The sequence below is a fragment of the Mesocricetus auratus genome, unplaced genomic scaffold, assembly GCF_017639785.1.
Source record: "Mesocricetus auratus isolate SY011 unplaced genomic scaffold, BCM_Maur_2.0 Super-Scaffold_100691, whole genome shotgun sequence".
Taxonomy (NCBI): Eukaryota; Metazoa; Chordata; class Mammalia; order Rodentia; family Cricetidae; genus Mesocricetus; species Mesocricetus auratus.
The window spans coordinates 33,053,936-33,078,221 of record NW_024429267.1 but is presented as its reverse complement, the minus strand read 5'-3'; the positions used below and the strand labels follow the sequence as shown (position 1 = coordinate 33,078,221).

At 42.8% G+C, this 24,286-nt stretch overlaps 1 protein-coding gene across 1 annotated transcript in view; it reads right to left on the bottom strand.

Annotated features, from left to right (window-relative positions):
• Positions 1–23,517, bottom strand: part of Slc9a9 (solute carrier family 9 member A9) — a 534,247-nt gene extending 510,730 nt beyond the window's left edge. The window contains exons 1-2 of the mRNA XM_040739467.1: positions 23,038–23,517; positions 7,819–8,021 (exon numbers count right to left, since the gene is read on the bottom strand). Of these exons, the coding sequence (XP_040595401.1) occupies positions 7,819–8,021; positions 23,038–23,212 (378 nt within the window). The 5' untranslated portion in view covers positions 23,213–23,517. The remainder of the gene's footprint in view (positions 1–7,818; positions 8,022–23,037) is intronic.
• Between the last annotated feature and the right edge of the window lie 769 nt (positions 23,518–24,286).

The window sequence follows — 24,286 nt, the reverse complement described above, 5'->3', positions numbered from 1 at the left end:
CCTGCTGCAGCCTAAGTAGCCTTCCACCTTTGTTAGCATCCCCTTCTCTGTGACTATAAACAAGAGTGAACACAAACAGCCTGGCATTCAGCGGCTTCTGGAATCGAGACCTGCCCTCATTTCCACCCCTGTTTTTCTAGTCTTCCATACTTCCAAAAATCGTAAATGTTTCCTTTCCTGGAATATTTATTGCTTTTCCCTCCTGCATACCATGTCCTTCTCTCTGCCTGGAATGTCTCCCCACCCTTATCTCATCATTCCACACAAATGTACCCAGAATCCATCTGGATGCTTCCTTGTAAACCTTCCTGTCTGTCGTAATACCCAGGACACCAGCTCCTTGTGAGTGTCTGGAGGAGGGGGTCTTGGTACAACCCTCCCTTTGGTACCTACACTTTAGTATTCCTTCCTCAGTGTTACTCAGGTACTTTTACCTCTGGCTTACTAGTATCCTCCTGGAAATCATGTATATTTTAGAAGCATAACTGTGTATGGGGGGAGCTCAGTTCATTGATATTAAAGAATATATAAATGAAACATTAGTAATAGACAAGGGCTGTTGTTTCTTTGGATGGTACTTGGAATCACACCTGGGACCTTCACATGCTTGGTAAATTCTTTATCACCAAACTCCATCCCCACTCCTGAAGTGTGGATGGTTCCTTGTTTGTTTGTTTTTTTTTTACTTTAAATTTCCATCTCCTTTACAAAAATAATTTTTAAACTTCCTATTTACATGAAAGTCAGAAATGTTCAGTTTTAACTATTACTTAGCAAATTAACATTTGTAAAGCCATTATAAAGCACAATGTGGGCCCCAATGAGTTAAAATTAGATACCGTGGATGCTTAGAACAACTCTGGCAAATAACACTGAGAATCAAAGGGGCAGTTACAGGGCAGCACAGGACAGGTGCAGCCACCACAGGACAGGTGTAGCCGGCTGTTTGAGTTCACATCGGCTTATAACATGTGCAGCACCGTTTTCACTTGTCTCTAAGTCAAACGCCATTTTCTGTCCTACATTTTACCTGTGTTGAGCATGAATGGGACAGGTTTCCATGTGGTATTTCCTGAAGTTTGCATGCAACATAACCACACGGCACATTGCCGCTGCTGTAGATGCCGGTAGCTCTCAAGTTTCCAGCTTTCTGCTTTCCTATTGGAAGGAGTGCGTGGAGGCATCGAGCTGTGTTCTGTTTCCAGGCACCACCAGTGCCTATCCAGCCCAGAAATGGGTGTGCTCATGTAAAACCTTCCAAGACATGATGACACAGCATGGGGATTCCTCCTTGTCTCCCCAAACCTTGGCATTTCATCCAACCATCAAATCCCATCCTACTAAGAGTAAAACTATCAGATCCTGATATGTAGATAAAAGGCTTAAAACTCATTGTAACACATTCCAAAAAGGAAAGCAATCTAGGGGGGCCCTGTGGTGGCTTCTGAACCCCACTGTGTAGGACATCTGAATGCTCCCCAGAACTTCCCATCTCCTCCTGCCTGTAAAGCTGAAATTCCCTTGGCCTCAGCCTCTTCTCTGCAGGCTTTTGGAGAGCTGGTCAGTGTGTGGGTACAATAAACTGTCAGGACTCAGGATCAAGTGCTGTGAGTCTCAGTGTGGATTCTTCCCACTGGCACAGAAGTCTGGTCCAGCATGTCATCTCTGTAGACACTGATTGTTTTATTCTCTGCGTATGCACAACCAGCATGAGAGGATAATTGAAAATTTTAAAACATTTAGCATCCAGGACACTATAATTCTATCAAAATCAGGATGATAATTTTCAAACGTTTCATTTTTCTCCAGATGTATACATATTGTCAAGTTTTCAGATTTATTCAATTATCCATTTCTTTATTCACTCACCAGATATTTATTTAGCATGAGACACCATGGCAGGCTGTAAGGATATAATGGTCAATAAGAGGCATGGCAAGACCATGAGTGGGACCAACTACTTTCAACATGGGTCTTCTCTCTTCAACTAATGTAATCAACGCTTCAGAGTCATACCCAAGGATTACGTCATCCCTTAGGGGGTCAGCGGTGGTTCTCAACCTTCCTGATACTGCAGCCTTTTAATACAGTTCCTCCTGTTTCGGTGACCTCCCCAACCATACAATTATTTTTAATACAGTTCCTCCCGTTTCGGTGACCTCCCCAACCATACAATTATTTTTGTTGCTACTTTATAACTGTAACTTTGCTACTGTTATGAACTGTAATGCAGATATTTTGGGGGATAGAGGTTTGCCAATGGGATTAGGAGTCACATGTTGAGAAGCATTGGCCTAGAGGCTCATATCCCAGGGGATTCCAGATCCTCTGACAGTGGCAAGTGACACTGATCATCACAGGTGCGAAGTCAGGAAGACAGGGTTAAGAATTTTTTGGGCTGGGGGATGACTTGGTGGTTAAGAGCACTGCTGTTCTTGTAGAATACCAGAGTTTGATTCCTACCGCCCACATCAGGTGGCTAGTAGCTGCAATCTAATCTTTCGGGCCTCCAGCATTTCTCATCTTTAACTTCCAAGGGTACTTGCACTCACATCCACATAACTTAAAATAATAACCATAGAATTTTTTCATTTTTCTTATAGTTAGAAAGAATGTAATTTATTAGTCACGTTGATTTTTAGAAGCATAACCCTATAAGTGGAGTTTTCCCATCCTGGTAGCCGCTTTCAAATTACAACATAGAGGCTTATATTAATTTGAAATGCTTGGCTAGTAGTTCAGGCTTGTTACTAGCTAACTCTTAAATTTAAATTAACCCATATTTCTTTTTTTATTAAATTTCCATAAATTTTAATTTTATTTTGGTTTATTAATATAGTCTGTGTTCATATTCACTTAGTATGAAACCTCCAAGTACAACTGAATCTTAATATTTTCCCAGCTCCCTCTTCCACCCCTTCCCTGTCCCTCCACCAACCCCCCCTAACCCCCCACTCAATCCCCACATCATTCCCCATGGAGGGTGAGGCCCTCCTTGGGGGATCTCCAAAATCTGTCATTTCATCCAGGGCAGGACCTAGGCCCTTCCCCATGTGTCCAGGCTAAGAGAGCATCCCTCTATTTGGAATGGGCTCCCAAAGATCATTCATAAACCATGATAAACACTGATGTACTACCCAAGACCCCAGTGATTTCTGTGGCCTCCTCACTGAGACTACATTCATGGAGTCTTAACCATAGAATTTAAAAAAGACTATCCATTGTGGTTTTTCTCACTCAGTAGGATGATTTTTAATAATAGTAACATACTGTACAGTTTGTAAAACTAGAAATAGGGTTGTGATTGTTTCTAGCCTAAAGAAATGATAAATGTTTGAGATGATGGGTATGTTTAGAGTTATTTCAGTGTATTCTACAATGTGTATGTATATGAAAACATCACATGATACCCCATTGATATATACAATTTTGTGTAGCATTTAAAAACAAAGTTTAGAGAACTAAGGAGATTGATCAGTGGATAAGAGCAATTTGATGCTGTTGCAGAGGACACATTTCAATTCCCAGCACCTATATGGCATCCCACAGCTATCAATAACTCCAGCTCCAGAGGATACAACCCCCTCTTTGACCTTTGCAGATACGGTTCTCATGTGATATGTATGCATACATACAGGCAAAACACTCATATTAAATAAATACAACTTTAAAATATTTTTTGAAAAAGAAAGTTGGGAACAATAGCAATTTAAATGACCTAGGGGAAATGACATATTGTGTGATCCATGTAATCTCCCTATTAACTTTCCATGAATGGATCCTTTTATGGAATCTCTATTCATCTAACAGAAATTAACTGATTGATATAAATGGTTCATGTAGAAGTCAAGAGGAAGCCAAGCCAACAACTGTACATTTGTACAGACCTACGATGGGCTCCTGTTGTCACATGAGTATCAGATATGGAGTAAGTCATACTCCTGACTATTTAAGAGCACCTAATGCAGTAAAAGACTCTGGGAGATGTCTTGTTCTCCACCAGTAGAGATGGGAGTATTTGTACTTGGCACAGAGTCATCAACTATAAACTCTAGGCACTTGAAGAACCAAGTGCTGACCTTGACTCAAAAGTTCATGGCTTAGAAGTGTACTCAGAAGATGCCTGATCTAGTCAATGTAAAGAAAACATCCTAGGGACATATCATCTCACCACTGAAAGAAATATTTTCATCTCTTACCTTAAGTTTTCAAAAGCAAACACTTGATTGTGGCTGATGATAAAGAAATTACTATATTGTAACACAGTACCAAAATTCGGGCCAGGTATTTATGGGCAGTGCTGCTAGAGAACAAAATTGCTATGGCAACAGGAATAATTCCAGCATCCTTGGAGAATCAAACTGTCTAGAGTACTGCTGTATAGAAATGCAGACAAAATTGGGTAGGAGGAGAAGGAGAGAAGTAATTTATAACCAGGAAATGCCAAATGTAAACTGGCCAGGTGTTTGGTACATGCCTGTGAGCCCAGCACTTGGGAGACTAAGATGAATTCAAGGGTAACCTGTGCTATATAGAGAGTTCCAGGAAACATTAGGGTGCACAGACAGATCTTGGCTCACAATAAATAAACAAAACTGAAATATGTTTTTAAATTATATTCTGTATTGTTAACAGGTTATACAAAATTATTTTTGGTAAATAATTTTCTATTATACTTGTGGATAAAGAGAGTCATATGACACTGAGATCATTCAAAATAATACAGAAGTGTATTATTTAGCTTCCTTGCTGTGTGCTCAAATTACTTACCTAGTTAAGTGTGATTTGGCTTAATATTATAATTTGACTTTCCTGAGTCATAACAAACCTATTACATATTTAATATAGAAATATACTAGTGGAAGTTAATGAAGAAAAAAGAAAAAACTGTAAGTCAGTCATCTTGTAAAAGGAAAAATAGAAAACCAAATCCCTCTCCTACCTCTCTAAACTTCTCAAAATTGGGAAAGTATGTGTGTGTGTTTGTGTGTGTGTGTGTGTGTACAGTGTGTGTGTGTGTGTGTGTGGTGTGTAACACAGAACCAGAATAGTGTCTGGGTTTCTGAAGCTGGAGTTACAGGCAGTGGTGAGCCATCTCATTAGGAATCAAACTTGGGTATTCTGGAACAGCAGGAAGCAGCCTTAACCACTGAGCAATCTTTCTAGCCCCTTTGCCTGAAATATATGCTTTTGTTGTTCTTGTTTTGTTTTGTTGAAACGGAGTTTTTCTGTGTAGCCTTGGCTGTCCCAGAACTCACTTATAGACCAGGCTGGTCTCGAATTCAAAGATGTACCTGTGTCTGCTTCCCTAGTGCTGGGATTAAAGATATGCTCTACCACTACCTAGAAATGTGTTTTAATAAGAAAGTTAAAACTGAAAAGATCTTGTCCTTTTACCCTTCTCTGGGTGGCCATGTATGTCTATCTCTCTTATGGTCCTCCTTGTTTCCTAGCTTCTCTGATGGTGTGGATTGTAGGCTGGTACTCCTTTGCTCTATGTCTAAAATCCATATACGAGTGAGTATATACCATTTTTGTCTTTTTGTGACTGGGTTACCTCGCTCAGGATGGTTTCTTCTAGTTGCATCCATTTGCCTGATAATTTCAAGATTCCATTGTTTTTTTTTTCCACTGAGTAGTACTACATTATGTAAATGTACTACATTTTCTCTATCCGCTCTTCAGTTGAGAGGCACCTAGGTTGCTTCCAGGTTCTGGCTACTACAAATAATGCTGCTATAAGCATGGTTGAACAGATATCCTTGTTGTATGAATCTGTATCTTTTCTGTATATGCCTAAGAGTGGGGTTGCAGGATCTTATGGGCAACTTTTGGATAAATGCCTAAGAGTGAAATTGCTGGGTCTTATGGTAGACTGGTTCCAATTTTCCTGAGGAACTGCCATACTGATTTCCAAAGTGGCTATACAAGTTTTTACTTCTACCAGCAGTGGAGGAGTGTTCTGCTTTCTCCACATCCTCTCCATCATAAACTGTCATTGGTGTTTTTGATTTTAGCCATTCTGAGAGGAGTAAGATGGTATCTCAGAGTTGTCTTGATTTACAGTTCTCTGATGGCTAAGGATGCTGAGCACTTTCTTATGTGTCTCTCATAGCCATTATAGGTTGAAAGAGAAATCTGGCACTAGGGAAATGTCCAGAGGTCCAGAGATCTACAAGGTTGACCCCAACTAATAATCTAAGCAATAGTCGAGAGGCTACCTTAAATGTCCTTCTCCGATAATGAGATTGAAAACTACCTTATATGCTATCCTAGAGCCTTCATCTAGTAGCTGATGGAAGCAGAAGCAGACATCCACAGCTAAACACTGAGCTGAACTCTGCAATCCAGCTGTAGAGATGGAGGAGTGATGAGCAAAGGGGTAAAGACCAGGCTGGAGAAACCCACAGAAAGAGCTGACCTGAACAAGGGGTTGCTCCTGGACCCCAGACTGATGTCTGAGAGGCCAGTATAGGATTGATCCAGACCCACTGAATGTGGGTGTCAATGAGGAGGTCTGGTTAATCTATGGGGCCTTTGGTAGTGGATCAGTATTTAACCCTAGTACACAATGGACTTTGGGAGCCCACTCCACATAGAGGAATGCGCACTCAACCTAGACACATGGGGGAGGGCCTAGTCCTTACTCTAAAGGATATGACAGACTTTGAAGATTCTGCATGGAAGACCTCACCCTTCCTGGAGAGCAGAAAGGGGATGGGATAGGGGGTAGATGGGATGCAGGGAAGAGGAGAAGGAGAAGGAACTGGGATTAACATGTAAAAGAAGCTTGTTTCTAATTTAAATTAAAAAATGGAAAAAAAGAAAGTTAAGACTGTATGAGATACAAGTGATAAAATGCATTACCATCCAAAGAGTGCACACCTCTGACCCAAAGACTCTGAAGTGATTCCTACAAGTTTCTGGCTCCTACCACAGGCATTCATTGATAACAGGAACTTACCATCTCAAGGGTGATGTTCGACATACAAGATACCACAAAAGAACGCTAAAGCTGATTCCTTATTTTGAGTGTTTTCAGTGGGAGAATGGTCTCTTTCTAGTGGACAAAGTAGCTAAGCTGTCACAAATGTGCAGTGCAACCTGTCTCTGTCTCTGTCTCTGTCTCTACCTCTGCCTCTGTCTCTCTCCCTCCTTCCCTCCCTCATTCCCTCCCTCCCTCTCTCTCTTTTTTGCCGGGAATCAAGACCAGAACTTCACACATGCCAGACAAGTGTCCTATCACTGAACTACATCCCAAGCCTGAAATTAGTTTATAAAATATGAATCATTTTGCAATTGTTCAACCTAAAATTCCTTAGTTAAACCACCACGGTGAAGATGTCCTGGGTAGACTCAAGGTTGGGGTATTTATAAGCAGCCAACCAGCAATCAGTGCCTTTTATTGGCAACAAAAGCCATCCTAGATCAAAGTTCGCAAATGGAAATATTTTCATTCCTCTCTATTTCCTCTTTGGCCTGGGGAGATTTGAACCAAATTGCCAGCTGGTAACATATACAACAACACTAAAAGCACACACATGAACACTGGGATACATCTCAAGAAAGGAAAAATGGCTGAAAGAGTTTATCTTTAAAAGAAATTGAATACAGCTCTGGCTTGCTAAATAATTACATTAAAATCTTTTCTCAGATTGTATGCAAAATACTGACAACTGTATTTATATAGTCAACTAAGCGCCCCAGTGTTACGGTGTTGAAAACGACAGGTGTGTAGGATGTACCTTATATACAGAGGCTTATATATGGAACATCGATGATGGAAAACAAAGCTACATGAACAGACAGGGCCCTTACCTTCTCCAGGATGGCATTGCCTTGGTGGGGACTGACGTTATGCTGACTGATTTCTCTCTTGTACTTATATTCGTAAACTTGGTCAGTGATGTTGACTAGCAGAGTTGATGGGCTGAATGACAATTTCCCACACTCGTAGACAGTTCCACTCTCAATATCAGTTGGTGCTGTGGCATATCGTAAAATTAACCCCATTATGAGACCTAAAATAAAGAACAAATAATTGTACTGGAAGAAGGCAAGCTAAATCTCTCATAATTGAAGTTTAATAGAAGTGACATGAAGAAACACAGGGCCCTTGCTTGGTTTGAAAGTTGTTCACTCACAGATACTAACTCGTTGGGTTGTGTTATTGGAATAAGTTGTGGGTAATATTGCTTGCATCCTCAGAATATATTCCCTTTTTTTTTCTCCCCAGTTTGGAGGGGAGGTACCTACATCTCCTATCCACTTAAAGTATTCAAGAGAATCTTTACTCTGTGACCAACATAAAATGACTTATTATTCAGGAAGTGGATACCCAGGGATTGTGTCTTGTGAAGAACTGTCCTTCTCACTAACATGATTGATTCATTTATATTTCAGGCCTAGGGGGAGAAGTGACCTTGTTGTCTTCCTGAAGTTATGACAAAGCGATAGCTTCTGCATTTTTATTGGCAGGTATCTGGGACCAACCCGAAGAGGATTTGGTCCAAGGACACAGGTCCAAGGTACAGATGGACTTTGACTCCTGAGTGACATCTTTGAGCTTCCTCCTGAGTGACATCAAACAGCTTCCTCTATAGCTACCAAATTCTTTACTTCCTGACAGGCAACAAGATACCTTTTCTTAACCTTTCAAGCCATTTCCAGTTAAAGGTTTGCTTGCCCATAGTCACATGTATTCTCAGACATAGCATCCTTTGTACAAGGGGCCAATCCTTCACTTCTAAGCTTCTAAACTCTAGTAGGACATTCATGGTAGTAAGATCACTACAAACTCTTAAATTTTGAATTTATTAACAAATATGGAGAAAAGAGCTTTAGAGACCCCAAACAGTTCTTGATTTCAAATTTGGATTGATATATGTGTTTTGGGATAAATAATCCAACTTTATTCTTTGAACCTCATGTTTTTGTCTTTTGTTTGTTAATTCTATAATCTTGTAATATTTATTATTTGTTTTCTTTCCACCTTTGATGTTGCTTCCTTTTTTACTTTTTAGACAGGATCACATGTAGTCTAGGCTGGCTTCAGTCTCACTATGTAGCCAAAGATAGCCTTAAATTCCTGATCCTCCTGCCTCCATCTCCTAAGTGCTAATACTACAGGCACACACCACCTTACCCAGCTCAACGTTCTATTTTGTCCAGTGAAATATTTTGTTGAAGATTCATGAGTAGAAAATTCTAAGACAGCACCACGTGTGCCAGGGCAGCTGGGAAGCACGCTGTTGTAGAGAGAAGCACTGAACAACGCAGAGCCCGAGGAGAACGAGGGCTCACAGAAGTCTTATCTCCATGAGCTGATCAGACAATGACCAGGATCTGGGTAGCCGTGGGACTCACAGTCAGTAGAAAGTGTATCCGGATATAAGTTCTCCAGCACCACGGTTGGTGGGAGGTGCTTGCTCAGCTAAGGCCTGTTTCCTGGCTGCTTCATCTCTGGCCAGATCTCATCAATGGCATGTAAGCAAAAGTGATAGGTTCTATTTCTAGGTTGGGGCAGAGAATTATCTAGTGAATTTTCTCTCTCCTTTCACTCCCTTATTGGCTGCATAGGGAGATGGTCACAGACGCTAAAGACAGACAATGTTACTGGTCATAAGGGGACTAGGTCCCTGAGAAACCAGGAGTATGGGGGTGGGGGCATCTGCCAGCCAGGAGCACCTGTGTTTGGCTGCTCTTTTGTACAAATGGCTAGTATCTTGGTGTTTCTGTGTCCACAGTCACTAGTAATAATCTCATCAGGACAAGTGTCACTGCAAAGGGACTTTCCAAAGGAGACCTGATGCTTTTAGGAAATTACTAGTGGTCCAGAATGAATGCATGAGGTAGAGGAGAGGAAAAGGGAAAGGAGGAAGGGAGGAATGGCAGGAGGGAGAAGAAGGGAGGGAAGGGAAAGAAAGAGACAGAGACAGAGAGAGGAGATCACAGGGTACGGCTGATATGCTGAGAGACTGACTTTCAGTTCAGTGGTACTGAGAACTAGTGAAACATTTTAGGCAAGATGGTAAAATAATTAGATTTTGATATAAGAGTTATCACTCAGGAAACTATGGAGAATTGATTAGAGGGGTTAAAAAACAAATTAACAAATTTCTTTGATGAATTTTTAAAATTTTCACTTATGTTTGCTTCAGTTTAACCTACTCTTCCATAAGAAGAACACTGTACACAATCTTCATGACCAAGATAAGAAAAAAGGGGTCTCCCCAAAGGTTCACATGTTGCAAGTTTGTTCTTAGCTGCTGGGTTCAATTATTGAGGCATGAATGGATCAAGGTCATGGGGGGGGAATTCCCTAAAACTATACCTTGTCCCAGATCCTTCCTGTCCCTCTCTGCTTCTGCCATGAAGTAAGAGCTCCAGGCAATATGCCACTCATGTTCTTTATCGCCTCAGGCCACAGAGATGGGACCAAGCAGCCATAGATTGAAGTCTCTGAGACCATGAGCCCAAATAAATCCTGCCTTTGTTGTATTCTTGGCCGTTTCACCCCAGCAATGAAGTCTTATCAGCTCACAGAACAGCAGGAGACTTCCAGGCATAGTGCTGAATGCTTATAATTAAACCACCTTCAGAAGGGCAGAGGATGCATCCCCCATACCTCATGCTATTTGGGTGTCTGTGGAAGATCACTCTGTGAGCTCCTCTCCTAAGAGTGAGTCAACTGGTGCCACAACACCAGACTAAAGGAAGCACAAAACAGAATCTGCAGGGGTCTGAATGGAACAATCCTAAATTAATATCACTTCAAATTTCCAGTAGGTAAGCTAGTTAGTTTTGAAAACTGCTCTCAATGAGATAAAAAGAAATGAACAAAAAGTGTCTGCCCATAGTCATTTCCCAAGCATAGAGAGCATGCCCTTGCCCCCAACAGTAAATGCCTACTCACTGGTCTGGGTAAGTTTACATAAGGCCTCAAAAACTAAATGGTCCTACCTACTCCTGCACCAGCTTGGTTCTCAGACTCCAAGAAGAAACTCCCTGAAGTAAGTGGAGGCATTTGCAGCCAGAAACAAGCAGATGTATTAGCCAAGAAAATGCAGCTCTCGTGAGAGGAAGGAAGTCAGCATGGATTTAGCAGTTGTATCCCAGGCTCTACCAGCACATTCATGCAGAGGCATTCTATGCCCTGTGCACAGCCAATGTCTGAGCCCAGCAGGTTTGCTAAGGCAAGGAGCCAGGGACCTCTCTGAAGAACAGCCATGGGTGCAATCGCCCATAACTTTCCAGACCTTTCTTAGAATTGTAGTGTGCTAAAGGTCCCCTGCGCAGCCTCTCTTCCTTTCCTTTCTCCAAAAATGCTGGTTCAACATCAAAGACAGACAGCTATCCTGGAGTTCTCATACCCCTCCCCATTTTCTCTCAAAGAAGTTTCTCATAGTAAAATAGTTTCTACAGTTAATCTCTTCCAGCACTTCCTTCTTATAGGAGCCAACTTAACATATGAGCCAAAAGGTTCTGGACCTAGTTTGCTCCAAACCCCAAGTGTTTGGAGGAATCAAATCTTGGCAGTTTCCAGAGGCACCATGGCTAGCACACCCATGCTGCAGGAACAGCAGCTGGACAGTCCTTGCTTGTCAGAGGCCAGGCATGATCAGGCAGCCTCCCACAGTTTTTCACAGGCAAACTCGGTGCTTTGGTCATATGCCGACACAAAGATGGCGTGGCTAACTGACACACACTTCACAGGCAAGACTGCATGGGAGTAGATCAGAGATAAAGGAGGACTGCAAGAGAAAGAACATTCCAAGTGGAAGGGACTGTTTTCATATCCACACAAAGGTACGGGATAAAGGAAGTGCCAGTCACCGTATCACAAATGAATGACAGATGGGCCACCATAGCTGCAGAACACAACAGCACCACTTCCATTGCAAAACAAGAAAATCAGAAAGTCAAAGGAGCTATCCTGCCCCACTCAGTAAGGGACCATCTCCCAGAACGCATGCTTACAATCACAACATAGGTCTGCCCCAGCACTCAGAGCACTTCTCTGAGACCCACTTCTTTGGCAGGAACTGGCATTACCTTTTCAGGCAGTCTCTAATTAAGAAGCATTGGGGCTCCTTTAAGTTCAAATGTCTGAACACCTAGGGTAGGGAGAGGAACCCTGGCCGCCCTCAGCATCACACAGTCCCCTTACAGAGCTTTATTTGCATAGCACCCAGCACTCGAAGGCATATGGCCTCACCTTGGCAAACATGCTCTATCAGAGCCCCTGTACGTAGACCTCCTGAGTACAGCTCACATAGTGTAAACTGCACAGCATTGGGAGCCTGTCTTCTGGGAGCCCACATTATTCAGGGTGGCCTAACAGACCTCTGGTACACAATGAGACTGTTTAAGGCAGAGGCTCAGTGCTATGATTCATCCCCTTTCCTCCAGAAAAAGACAAATACTTCAGGCAGCATTGTAGCTGGATTTTTTCCAGTTGAAGTGAAGAAAAGGATCTGCTAAGTAGTCCACCAGTCCCAGGGATTTTAAAGTGTCACAGAGTATGAGCACCTCAATAAATGCTGTGATGTCCCTGTCCTTAAGGGCTTTCTATATGACTGTCATCTAGCAGATGTCTGAGAGGCTGCCATGCCATGTCACAGCATGAAGAAGGGAGGGAAGGAGAGATGTGTGGCTGAACGCACATGTTATCCTTGAACTTGAGAGATGGAGGCAGGAAAATCAAGAGTTTAAGGCAACACTAGACTATATGAGGCTTTGTGTCAAACAACCAAAGAGAGGAGAGAGAGAGCAGAGAGAGAGAGAGAGAGAGAGAGAGAGAGAGAGAGAGAGAGAGAGAGAGAGAGAGAGAGAGAGAGAGAGAGAGAGAGAGAGCAGAAAGTGGAAAGAGCTTCAGGGATGCTCCCATCATGGAACATTCAGAAACAGCCGCCTTGTCATTTGGATTCTCTCTTATTTCATCATCCACCTTGTTCTACTTGCATGCCACCTTAATGTAATGCTGTTCTGAGGCTTGTGGAAGCTAGAAAGAAATGAATACAGAATGATCTTACCCCAAGAAACATGAGAATAGGCCAGCAGCCCACTGGCCTTTTCCTCCCGTACAGTCCTGGCATGCTGATGCCCTCCAAGAATGAGGTACTGCAAGTGTCTCGCTATAAACCTTTGTCTCTGTATCCTGCTGACAGTTACTCAATATGGTACAGAAATGTCTCACTGACAGGGCTTTGCTTACAGAAATATGGATAGGACCTTAATACTTCTACAAATCATAGATGGCAGCAGATGGCAGAATGGTCTTTCAAACAGACGGTATCCCAGACTCTTTTCTGTTTACACGGACCCACATAGTGCCCACAGGGCAAGGCACAACTCCAGCTCCCCTGGGACTCTAGTTTTGTAGGAATCCTGCTTCCCTGGAGATAAAGGGCACAGCCATCCCAGCGGTGGGGGAGAGCTTTATGGACTACTGGGTAGCATTCACTCAAGTGCTGGAAGTCACATGCACAGGCAACTAATACATGAAGACTGCCAGACCGCCGAGTTCGGGAGTTGATCCTCCATTGTAGTAATACATTGTTTATGACTTAATAAAGCTCTCCTGAAGAATCAGAATGCAAAGCAGGCCACAACCATAGAAGCTAGGCAATGTTGGCACACACCTTTAATCCCAGGACTCAGGAGATAGAGGCAGATGGATCTCTGTGAGTTCAAAGCCACCCAGGGCTACATGAGAGTGAAACAGTCTAAGATAAACAGCTCACATGATGGAGAGCTCAGCATGTGGGAGCTCATGCATTTAATCCCAGCACTAGAGAGGTGTTTAAGGAACTCAGTGTCTCATTCTGGATTCATTCAGCCACACTGAGGTCAGGATCTCTCCAGCCTTGGTAGAGGTAAGAGCTCTCTGCTGGCTTGGCTGCTTTGCTTTTCTGATCTTCAGCTTGGACCCCAATATCTGTCTCCGGGTTCTTATTATTCGTGTTACACCCCATGAGTTGACTGATGGCATCGCACCTTCTGTAAACCAAGTGGGTGAATCCCTAAGCATCTCAACCTGACATGTCTGGTAAAACTAGTTTTTACTACTCTCTCTACCGCCATGTAACAAAGTCCTATTGTTTGTTTTGTGACAGGGTCTCAAATTCATGATCCTCCTGCTAGCCCCTCACCAATAGCTGATACTACAAACATACACACCACACATAGAGGATGCCCTTTTTTTTTTTCAATTTCTCGTCATCCCTCCCCTACACAGCCAAGTGCTCCAGATAAATTGACTTCATTCTCAGCTCCAGGCACCTTCTTTTTTCCTCTGTTGGTAGATGGCTCTGGAATATTTATGTGACCTTATTGCAGCCAATAACAAGTGAAGGAAACCCTGCCAGGGAGCTTCATAGAAGAGTTTGAGAGACAGGGAGGAGAGGAGAGGAAGAGAGAAGAGGGAAGTCAGGGGTCAGGATTTCTATCATTTGTTGCTGAATAGACCACAAGTCCTGGGCATTCGAGAAGCACTGATACTGAGCTGCATCACCAGCCCTGAATGTGTCTTAAAACTCTATGAAAAAATAATGTGTCAAGTCCCAGGGAATGTAAAAAAAAAACATCCAGTAGCCTTGTCCTTACAGCACCAGAGAAAGCTAATGTGGGATGTCCTTCTGGGTGCTGTGAATATATGTTTCTCTTAACGGTTGATGAATTAATGCTGATTGACCAGTAACCAGGCAGGAAGTAAAGGTGGGACTACCAGATTAGGAGAATTCTGGGAAGAGGAATGTGGGGAGGAGTTGCGATGTAGCTACTGGCAAGGTAGGACACCTGATGTTCTCCAGTAAGATAAGGCCATGTGGAAATACATAGATTAATAGATATGGGTTAATAATTAAGAGAGAGCTAGCCAGCAAGAAACCTAAGTCATTGGCCAAACAGTTTATAATTAATATAAGCCTCTGTATGTTTATTTGGGCCTAAAGGGCTGCAGGATCTGGTAGGAAAGAAACTCCATCTTCAGGAAGCCTCTCCAAGAGTTCAGTCTGTGGATAAGAGGAGATGTATCGGAGCCATGAAGAAGCATGCACAGAAGAAGGAGCACATTGTTGACTGGGCAATGAGGCAGTGGGCGTGGTGAACAATAAGGGTGACAGTGAAAGAAAGAACATGACAGTCTAAGAAAGCCAAGCAGCTGACATTTACACGTATTGGAGTTAAACTATATCTCCATTACATTTAACTTCTTATTTTATAGTTACCTATTCTGTTTTCACCTTATCAAAGTCCTGGTACTCACACTGGTTGAAAGAGATGACAAAGACTTGGATGTCAATGTCCAAATGCATTTCCTAACAAGTTCCTGTTTAGTGATTTGGTTTAGATCTGCATTTAGTCAGGGATGAAAAGGAAAGGGAAGTATCTATATATACAATGCTGTCTGTCATTTAAGTCATCTGGTTTTTATCCCCCTGCCACTCCCCCACCACAAACTTTCTAAATTTGAAATCAGAGTGTGGGTGTTGCTAAAAGGGACACAATTTACTGCTTCACGCTCTTCACTATGAACTTGGTCTGCTAGAGAAAATAGTTTCCTAATGATTTCAGGACTAGAGTGTGGCACCTGCTAGCCCGAGCCCCCCCCCCCATGTACACCCAGATGTAGAGCCATCCATGAAGCTGTTCACCTTGGGACAACTTCAAAATATTGATTGTTTTGTGGAAGAGTACCATGGAAAATTCCAGATGTCCAGCCATCATATTCTCTCCAATGTAAGATTCCTCATGTCCACCACCCATCCTTGGTACACATAACACTCAATATGCCATATAGACATGTGTGCACATACATAACATACAATATGCATGTATACATACATTCCACTGGGTTTGGGGATTTCTATCGTGCATTATAGATTATTTTTCTCTGGAAACTTCTTTAGGCATCAACTTTTTGTAGCCAACATCCTTCCTCATGATCCCTAAGAGGCTGCCAGCAGAACTGTAGACAAGAGGGTCTAACTAGATACATATTGGCTAAACAATGCTCCCTTACTTCATAGTTTTAGACAACACAATCTGCCATTTTCTTCCTAGTAGCATAATGTTGTGGACAGTGAAAGGAGCTTCCTAAAGGGAGATGATTTTCACCCTAGTGGGGTGGAAAAGATGGTAGGAAATGAAGTCAGCACTACCTGTTTAATTCTTTTCCCAGTGAAACTCGAGAGTCTGGATCCGTGGGAGCCAGCTAAAAGGTAGACAAACTGCTGGGTCACAGCCCAGAGTTTTTGTTCATATTCATCTGCTTTTGGTCATTGTTCCTTAGCTGATGAATTTATTAGTGCAGGACCCAGGCTGTTGGAAGCACTCTATAAGATAGTAGAATCAATAGGCAATAGAATTGAGACTACAGCCTTGGAATCCTACCAAGATCAACAGTGTCAACTCAGCATGAAGCTCTCAGGTTTCTGAGACCCCTGAGATAAAAGTCATCATCCTCCAAACGCTTCCAAAAATTAAATTCAGTCCAGCTGACATATGGCAAAAGCCTATTTTTTATGATTCACATAAACCCACTCTCAAGCTATGTAAAGCATCTACCACACACATTCTGACATCCACAGGTATTTAAAACCAAAATGAGGCAAGTGTCAAGGTAGCTACCCCAGAGGTGTGGGCAAGTGTTTCCTTGGGATACATCAGCTCCAGCTACTTAGCATAAATGTGACGTCGCAGTATTGCATTCATTGGGTTACATTGGGCTGTTTGCCCTAGACATTACCGTTTCTGAGGCTCCAGGTAATAAAGGGACTGACCTGCCCTTGCCCACAACAATCTCCCAGTGACTGAAGGGGCATACTCTGATAAGAACACAATGGTGACCCAAACCCGAGAGCACAGACATTCAACAGTGCTCCTACCAGCTCTGTGTAGCAGGTACATTTTCTGTTTCTCTGCTTCTTTATATTTACTTTGTAAACTTCCAAAGGTAGCTGTCGTAGGATTTTCATTTGCTGCAATGAAACACCATGCTAAAAACAAGGTAGGGAATTGAGGTTTATTTGGCTTACATTGCCACATCTCTGTTCATCATTGAAGGAGGCCAGGGCAGGGACTCAGAGCGGGAACCTGAAGCAGAGGCCATGGAGGGATGCTGCTTACTGGCTTGTTCCCACAGCTTGCTCAGCCTGCCTTCTTGTAGAACCCAGGAACAACCTGTCCCAGGGATGCACCACCCACAATGGGCTAGCCCCTCCCCCATCTATCACTAATAGAGATAATGCCCTGCAGGCTTGCCTACAGCCTGATCTTAAGAAGGCAGTTTCTGAATTGAGGTTCCCTTCTCTCAGATGACTTTAGCTTGGGTCAAATCGACATGAAAGTAGGCAGCACAGTTACCATTGCCTGGAGCAGAATAAACCCTTTGTGAGCAACAGCAGCTAGTCTAGAGTGAATGCTTAGGGCAGGCAGAAGAGCACTGATGTCACAGTCCTGAGTTTCAAACGCAGACCTGCAGTTACCAGCTACTCTGTGACTAAGTATTGGATTCCTCATCTGTAGCATGAAAGCAAAGATCTCTTCTCTATGCACTTGTGTGTGCACGCACATGCTTGTGTAAGTGTGTGCAAACACATGCACGCACACACACACACACACACACACACACACACACACACACTTACGGTACCTAGAAGCCACATAGAACCAAACTGGTGATCTCTGAGTCCCACACCTGGCCTTTAGTACTTGTGTGACATTGGACAAGTTACTGGACTCTCTGCTGTCCCAGTTTCCCTAGCTAAAATGACTGCTGTGAGGATTAAATGGGTTAATATGTACAAAGTCCTTACATCTGTAAATTTTGCATTATAGATTCTATTTGTCGTTAGCTTGTTTTTTTATTATATGTCGTCTCTTTGAGATAACAAATGTTAATATTTCCTGTCACTAATCGTGTGAGTTTAGTTAATTAGACTCTAGATAATAGCTCATAAATAGCTTGAGTCATAAACCTGCTCTCTTAGTGTCAGTAACCTCCAGCCCTGAGAGGAGCAATGAAGAGGCACCAGGGCAGCCAGGTCAACGCTGTACGACTCCGGAGGTTCCAAACCCTAGCACAATACGCAGGTTTATTTAGAATACAGAGCTTATTTTACTTAAAAAATCCCTCCCCTCTGGTTTTTGAAGCAGAGTCGTAACCTCTGAGCTATCTCTCCTGCCCTTGTTGAAACAGAGTCTAACTCACAGTCCGCACTGGCCCATAACTTACTGTGCAAATCAGAGTGATGTGAAACGAAACTTGTGTTGATCCTCCTGCCTCTGCCTCCTAAGTGCTAGGATTACAGGCGTGTATCAGGATGCCCCATTATAACATACTACGTAGAATAAATGTCCTTGATTCCATTCCTCTACTTATTTAATTTAGCAGACATCATACATTGTGGAAAACCTTGGGAAGACCTCTGGGGTGCCCAAATCAAGCTTTCAGAGCACAGTGGGGGAATCCTGATCCTAACTACCTGACCTGCAGATCCTTCATGTTAAGGCAGAGCCACTCTGGTCTAGTGAGAAAGGGACCTACAGATATGCACACCACAGCCAACCCTAAGTGCTCTGAGGGAGTTGCTTCCTATCGAGGAATCCCAATAGAAATTCAGTAAGATTTACTGAGGGCCCAATTAAAAATCAAAGCAGGCCTGGAAGAACTAAGAGTGTTAAATCAATGCAGCTAAATAAAACCGTGTCTAGGAGAAAGGACCAGATGTCATGATTGCTTATTTGACTCCATAAGGAAAGCTACTGGATTGAATGGAAGTAGCTCCAAGACGTCTGACTCATGTCCATCTGGGCCATTTCCTCCTGATTTCACAGGTGAGGAAAATCAGACCAGAAACATCACACTGGAGAGAGGGAGAGAGAGAGAGAGAGGGAGAGAGAGAGAGACAGAGACAGAGACAGAGACAGAGACAGAGAAGAGTGAATCAGCCTTAAAAGCAGTAATCCCCAGAGAGAGAGAGAGCATGGGTTCATTCTTTACAGAGTTTGCCAGCTTTCAACAGGCAAAGTGCCTAAGAAAGACCACTCAGGTGGATACGGAGGGGGAGCAGTGATGAGCATCCTCTGTAGGTCTGGCTGTCAGGGGCACAGGCTGGGCTGAAAGTGGACCAGTAGCCTATTTTCATCCTGGAACCTCTGAGAAGGGATGGAATGGAATCAACGCCTACACAAGATCTGGGGAAAGACAGTTTTGTGACTATGGGTTCTTTAAACCTGAAAAAAATAAACCTAGCTGTTGATTAAATTAAATTGCTCTATTAAATTTTAGCTAATAAGATTCTTCAGGGATTGGAAAACATTTTAATATGGTAGGGCTTTTGAGGAACTCAAAAGTCTAAGTATAGAGGCATGGAATTTCCTTGGGTCCTACTAAATGATGAGCAAATTTCTACCTGGATTCAGGGCAGTGTCCAATTGGATGACTATAAAACCAAAGATAGAACTCTAAGATGTTTAAATTGTTCTGCCCCCCATCTTAAATCCCAATTCTCTAAGGTATGACATTACAAATGTCCTGCAGGATATGACAGCCCCCAGGGAGAGACAACGGATTCCTTGATGCTATCAGGGACCAAGAACAAGTGCTCTTTTATGAGGAGATGACGCCAGGCCCCAAATAAACAGCACTAAGTGTTCCAGCTGCTGTCAATCAATATTTTGACCATTAAGGCTCATTCTGGCTTTTAGTCCAGTTTAAATGATTATTACTGCTGCTTATTCTTCCATTTTGAAATAAGCAGAGCCATAGGATGTCACGAGCGACAATTACCCTTTACTATGCCTGGTGAAGCAAAAATATTGCTACAATGATGCTGCTAAGTTTTGAAAGCATTCCATGACCTGTAATAATGAGAGAAGACCTTTTTTTTTTTTTGTATAAGCAATTACTTGTATTTGTATCTTCGGTTTTATTTCCAATCAACACAGAGGAAACTTCTTGCCCCTACAACTATGAATATGATATTTTAAGGTTAACAACTTGAAAATTGTTTCTAACAATAATTATGAAAGAATTGTTCAACATTCACATTGCCCCTCGTTTATCCTCCAACTGCTCATTTTCTAAGCCTGTGATCCTAGAATTTCTTAAATTGGATTCCCAAGTCCACTGATTAAATGTATCAACATCTATTAAATCTTCTAAGGGACATTTAGCACAGGTCACCAGAATGTCCGTAGAGAGGCAGGTGGTGGACTGGGCTGAGGGAATACAGGGAATGTGGTGCCTTGAAGAAAATACCGGTCTCAGTATAGGGACTGATGGTAGGTTGTGCAAGCAGCCTGTGAAGGTAAGAGTTGTAGCAGAAAAGTAGGGGCTGCTATTCTAATTCCCTGATAAGCCTGAAGAAAAAGGCTACTCTCCGTAGCGCATTGTGGCAAGCCTGAAGGGTAGAGAGAATTGTTGCAGTCTACTTTAAGGCAGCAAGCCTGTTGTGGGGGATGGGGGTGGTGCTGCAGTTTACTGTGTCTGTCTTCATAAAACAAGACAATTAGAATGTCTAAGTTTGTCTTCCTTGTCCATTGGTCCTCATTATGTGTCTCTCCAGACTACTATAGAAACAACACCTTCCTCCTCATATGGAGAAAGGGTTTACCCTGGCATTTCAGTTTGTTCGATCTGCTGGAAAACAAACAAACAAACAAGCAATCACATACCCAACAACTATATCCTTAAAGCATTTACAGCAGGAGCCATATTTAGTGATTGCTCTTTTGTATTTCTCCACCATCCGCCCACGCCCTGCTCGCAGTGCACGCACACACACACACACACACACACACACTCACACACTCACACACACATACACTCACCTCTCTCTCTCTCTCTCATGTCCTGACGGATTTACTATTACTATCTTAGCATCCTTAGTTAAAAGCCATGCTGAACACCCCTCCAAACTAACACTGTGACCTCCAGAAGTTCCACTTCCTCTGTACAATGAGGATTCTGTTTGCTGAGGTCCCATTCCACTGTAGGAATTCCATATTCCTTTACAAAGACTGGGCAACTAATGCATTTGGGGTTCTCTCCCCCTTACTAGTAACAGGTAGTTCTTGGGGCTCCTCTTCTCCCCAGGTTTTAGTTTGACTATTTCATTACATCCCTAACTAAAAGCATGAAGCACTTCAAGTACAGCATTTTGGTTGTCCCAGAAGAAGAATGTGGAGGCCATCCTGACGGATTCCTTCCAGAGTCTAGCCTGGAAGGTGACAGCTAGAAATGTAGGAAAACACATGGGAGGACCACGGCACCTGCTGTTCAGCTTGGGGAGGACCTCTGTGCCGGCTTACTAGTCAAAATTAATTCAGTCAGACTCTAACTACTTTTATAAAACAATATCCCTACAGTAGAGAAGGAAATTGGTAACAATAATCATAATTCAAGCAAGTGAATTATAAGGCTGTGGGCTAATCTTCCCTCTAATAAGGACCTAGCCTTAAATGTGTGATGCATCATAAGGTATACACCGCCCTTGGATTTGATGCTTTGACTCTAAGGGCGGCATTGTTCCTGGCTTCTCAGATTACATCCTGTGTCTTTTTGATTATTTATTACCCAAGACAGAGAAAGGTCCTGGTAAATCGATTACAGAAAAAGAGAGGATGACTCATGCCCTGGCCTCCCTGCCTCTGAAAGCGCCATGCCACACCTTTCTGTTTAGGCACCTCTCCTCAGAGTTCAACCCTCACTCCAAAAGTTTTGCTGTGTGCTGTGAGACTCTCACTACAAGGAGCTTAACTCTGCTCTGAATGCGCTGCCTGAAAACCACCTGCACTGCTTGGCCCCCAATGTCTGTTCTATGGCTCAGGTGTCTTGAAGCAGATCTGGTTAAGGATAGGATTTCTCATGTTCCACTTCAGGGCTTTATATGCTTACCATCAGGACATCACATGCTTAGCACATATGATGTACACTCATCTTATTCCTTGAACCTCAGGCGTATAAATGGGGCCTCAGGACTTCTGAAATTATGGGAAGCCAAAAAATATGTTCTTCACTGTGCATTTTGGCAGCCCCCAGACTCTCAGCATTGTGTTCAAAGTTGTTATTTTTTACTTGGTGGGATAAGGATTGTGAAGCCAGTTGGCAGTTCAGTATAGGTGCCTCGTATCTTACCTTAAAAAACTAGATAATCCAGTCTAGTCTGTAATTACTGCATAATCCATTTTATTAAACTTTCCAAAAAGGATGGATGACATAGTAACTTGCACAGAAGGAGCATCACTTTGGGAGGTTAAATCTTAAACTAACACTTTTCCATGTGGCTTAAAAGAATCTGGTATTGTTACTCACACCTATTCTTCCAACGCTCAGGAAGCTGAGGCAGGAGGATCAGTGTGAGTGTGAGGCTAACTTTGGCTACAGAGTGAGACCCTGCCTAAAAGTTAAAAAAGAATGCAGAAGCAACAGAAAGTGTGTGAGAGCATAAACTAGTATTATAAACAAAATAATATGAGCTCAGGCTAAGCAATGGGAAATATTGCATAGGAAATTCTTGGTTTAACACTTTTATTATCAGAAGCTAAAATAATGTTCATATGATGAAAGGGATTTGACACAATTATTCCTGTAACAGGGGTGGGATCTGTTTCTACAAGCATTTCTTCTTGAAAATAGTTGGAAGAGTCTTTCCTTCAGTGAATCTGAAGAGATTTGGTTAACTTTGCACCATCCTCTGGCTGCCTGAGATAGAGGCTGCCCTGACCACACCGCTACCACACCCCACTATCCTGACTCCCTGCATGACAAAGGACTGCAGCTGTCCTCAACAGACTCATATAAAGTGCTGCCTCAGAACATGACTGTGACAGCGGCTCTGTGACCCGGCAACTTTCTGCTGCTCCTCTAGAAAGAGGCTAACATTCATAACATCGCAGCACCTCCCATCAAGCTAATGACACTTCAGTCAGCATCTTCTCCTCACTTTCGGTACTTTGCCATCTGAGCACAAGTCTCTAATTACACCCAGGCAACAAGTTTCACATCAATCCCACCATTTACACACTCACCATACACCATCGCGCCTCCAGTCTCATGCAAAAAGCGGAATCGATGATTTTTAAATAACCATATTGTTAAAATGGTAAGGATGAGCAAAAAATTAAAGGCAAGCAGCTCCACTGCTCCCTGGTGTTGGAAGTGATCTTCATCCTTGCCTGTCGTAAGCCGAAGCTGCCCCGCCATTCTCCACTAGCTGAAACGTGATGCTCAGAAATCCCTGGGTGAGGGATGAGCACTTTGAAGAGATTTGTCCAGGACAGACTGGCAGCCACGGAATTTCAGAATAAACGCTGCTACTTTGTTGCTACTTCACAAGCGTTCAGATGGCTTAGCATTCAGAGGGCTTCTAGTTACAACTTCCTGTTTCTCTCTTAAAGCAGCCTCGTCTCTTTTCAAACTCGAGAGGGTGGTTTCATCATCGAAGACTGTCTGTAAACGATTCGTTCTGGGTAGAGACCTTCCACGGAGGTCAAACATGCAAGCAGGGTGCTGATATGTAGACTCTATGCCCCTCCCGTTTCCAGCATGATTTCTCAGGCTGTATAACTGGCAAACTGTAGATTGATGATAAAACAGTTAGATTTACCACATCGATATTTTCCAGATTGAAAGGGCAAGTATAGACCCCGACTTTCACCCACTCGGGTTTCCCCTTTCCCACCAGAGCCTCCCACAGGATAAGGATGGACAGACAGGACTTCATGGGGCTATTTCTTAAATGGAGAAGCACAGATCCTTTGACTTTTTAATAATTTTTAGTCACAGCATAGTCCTTCAACTAAAATAATCTAAAGGGAAATTCTAGGTCAATTCTATGGTATTTGGGAATGTTGAGGAAAAGAAGAGAGGAAGGGAGACAGGGGAAGGGGGAGGCAAGAAAGAAGGAGATGTTCAAGATGGTGGTACCTCCAGTTTTTCTTGTTCCTTGGCAAACAACACTTTCTTACTTTTAACAACCAATCACCATGCAGCCAGGTATGCTGCGGAGTCCCAGAACCTCACCACATGGTGGAAATGGAGGAGTGTTGATGTCAGGTTTCTATTCTGATTGAATTAGGACCCCATTTCTATCATGTAACTCACTGAGTTCATAGAATCCAAGCACATCACCAAAGGCTTTGGGACAAACATATAGCCTTAGGAACTCCCAGTTTACGGGCTTTCCAGCCTGGAATGCTCCCATTCAGGAAACTGAGGCAAGAGGATCAATGTGAATTCAAGGTCTCCCTGAGCTACATAGACCCTGGAAGTCAACCC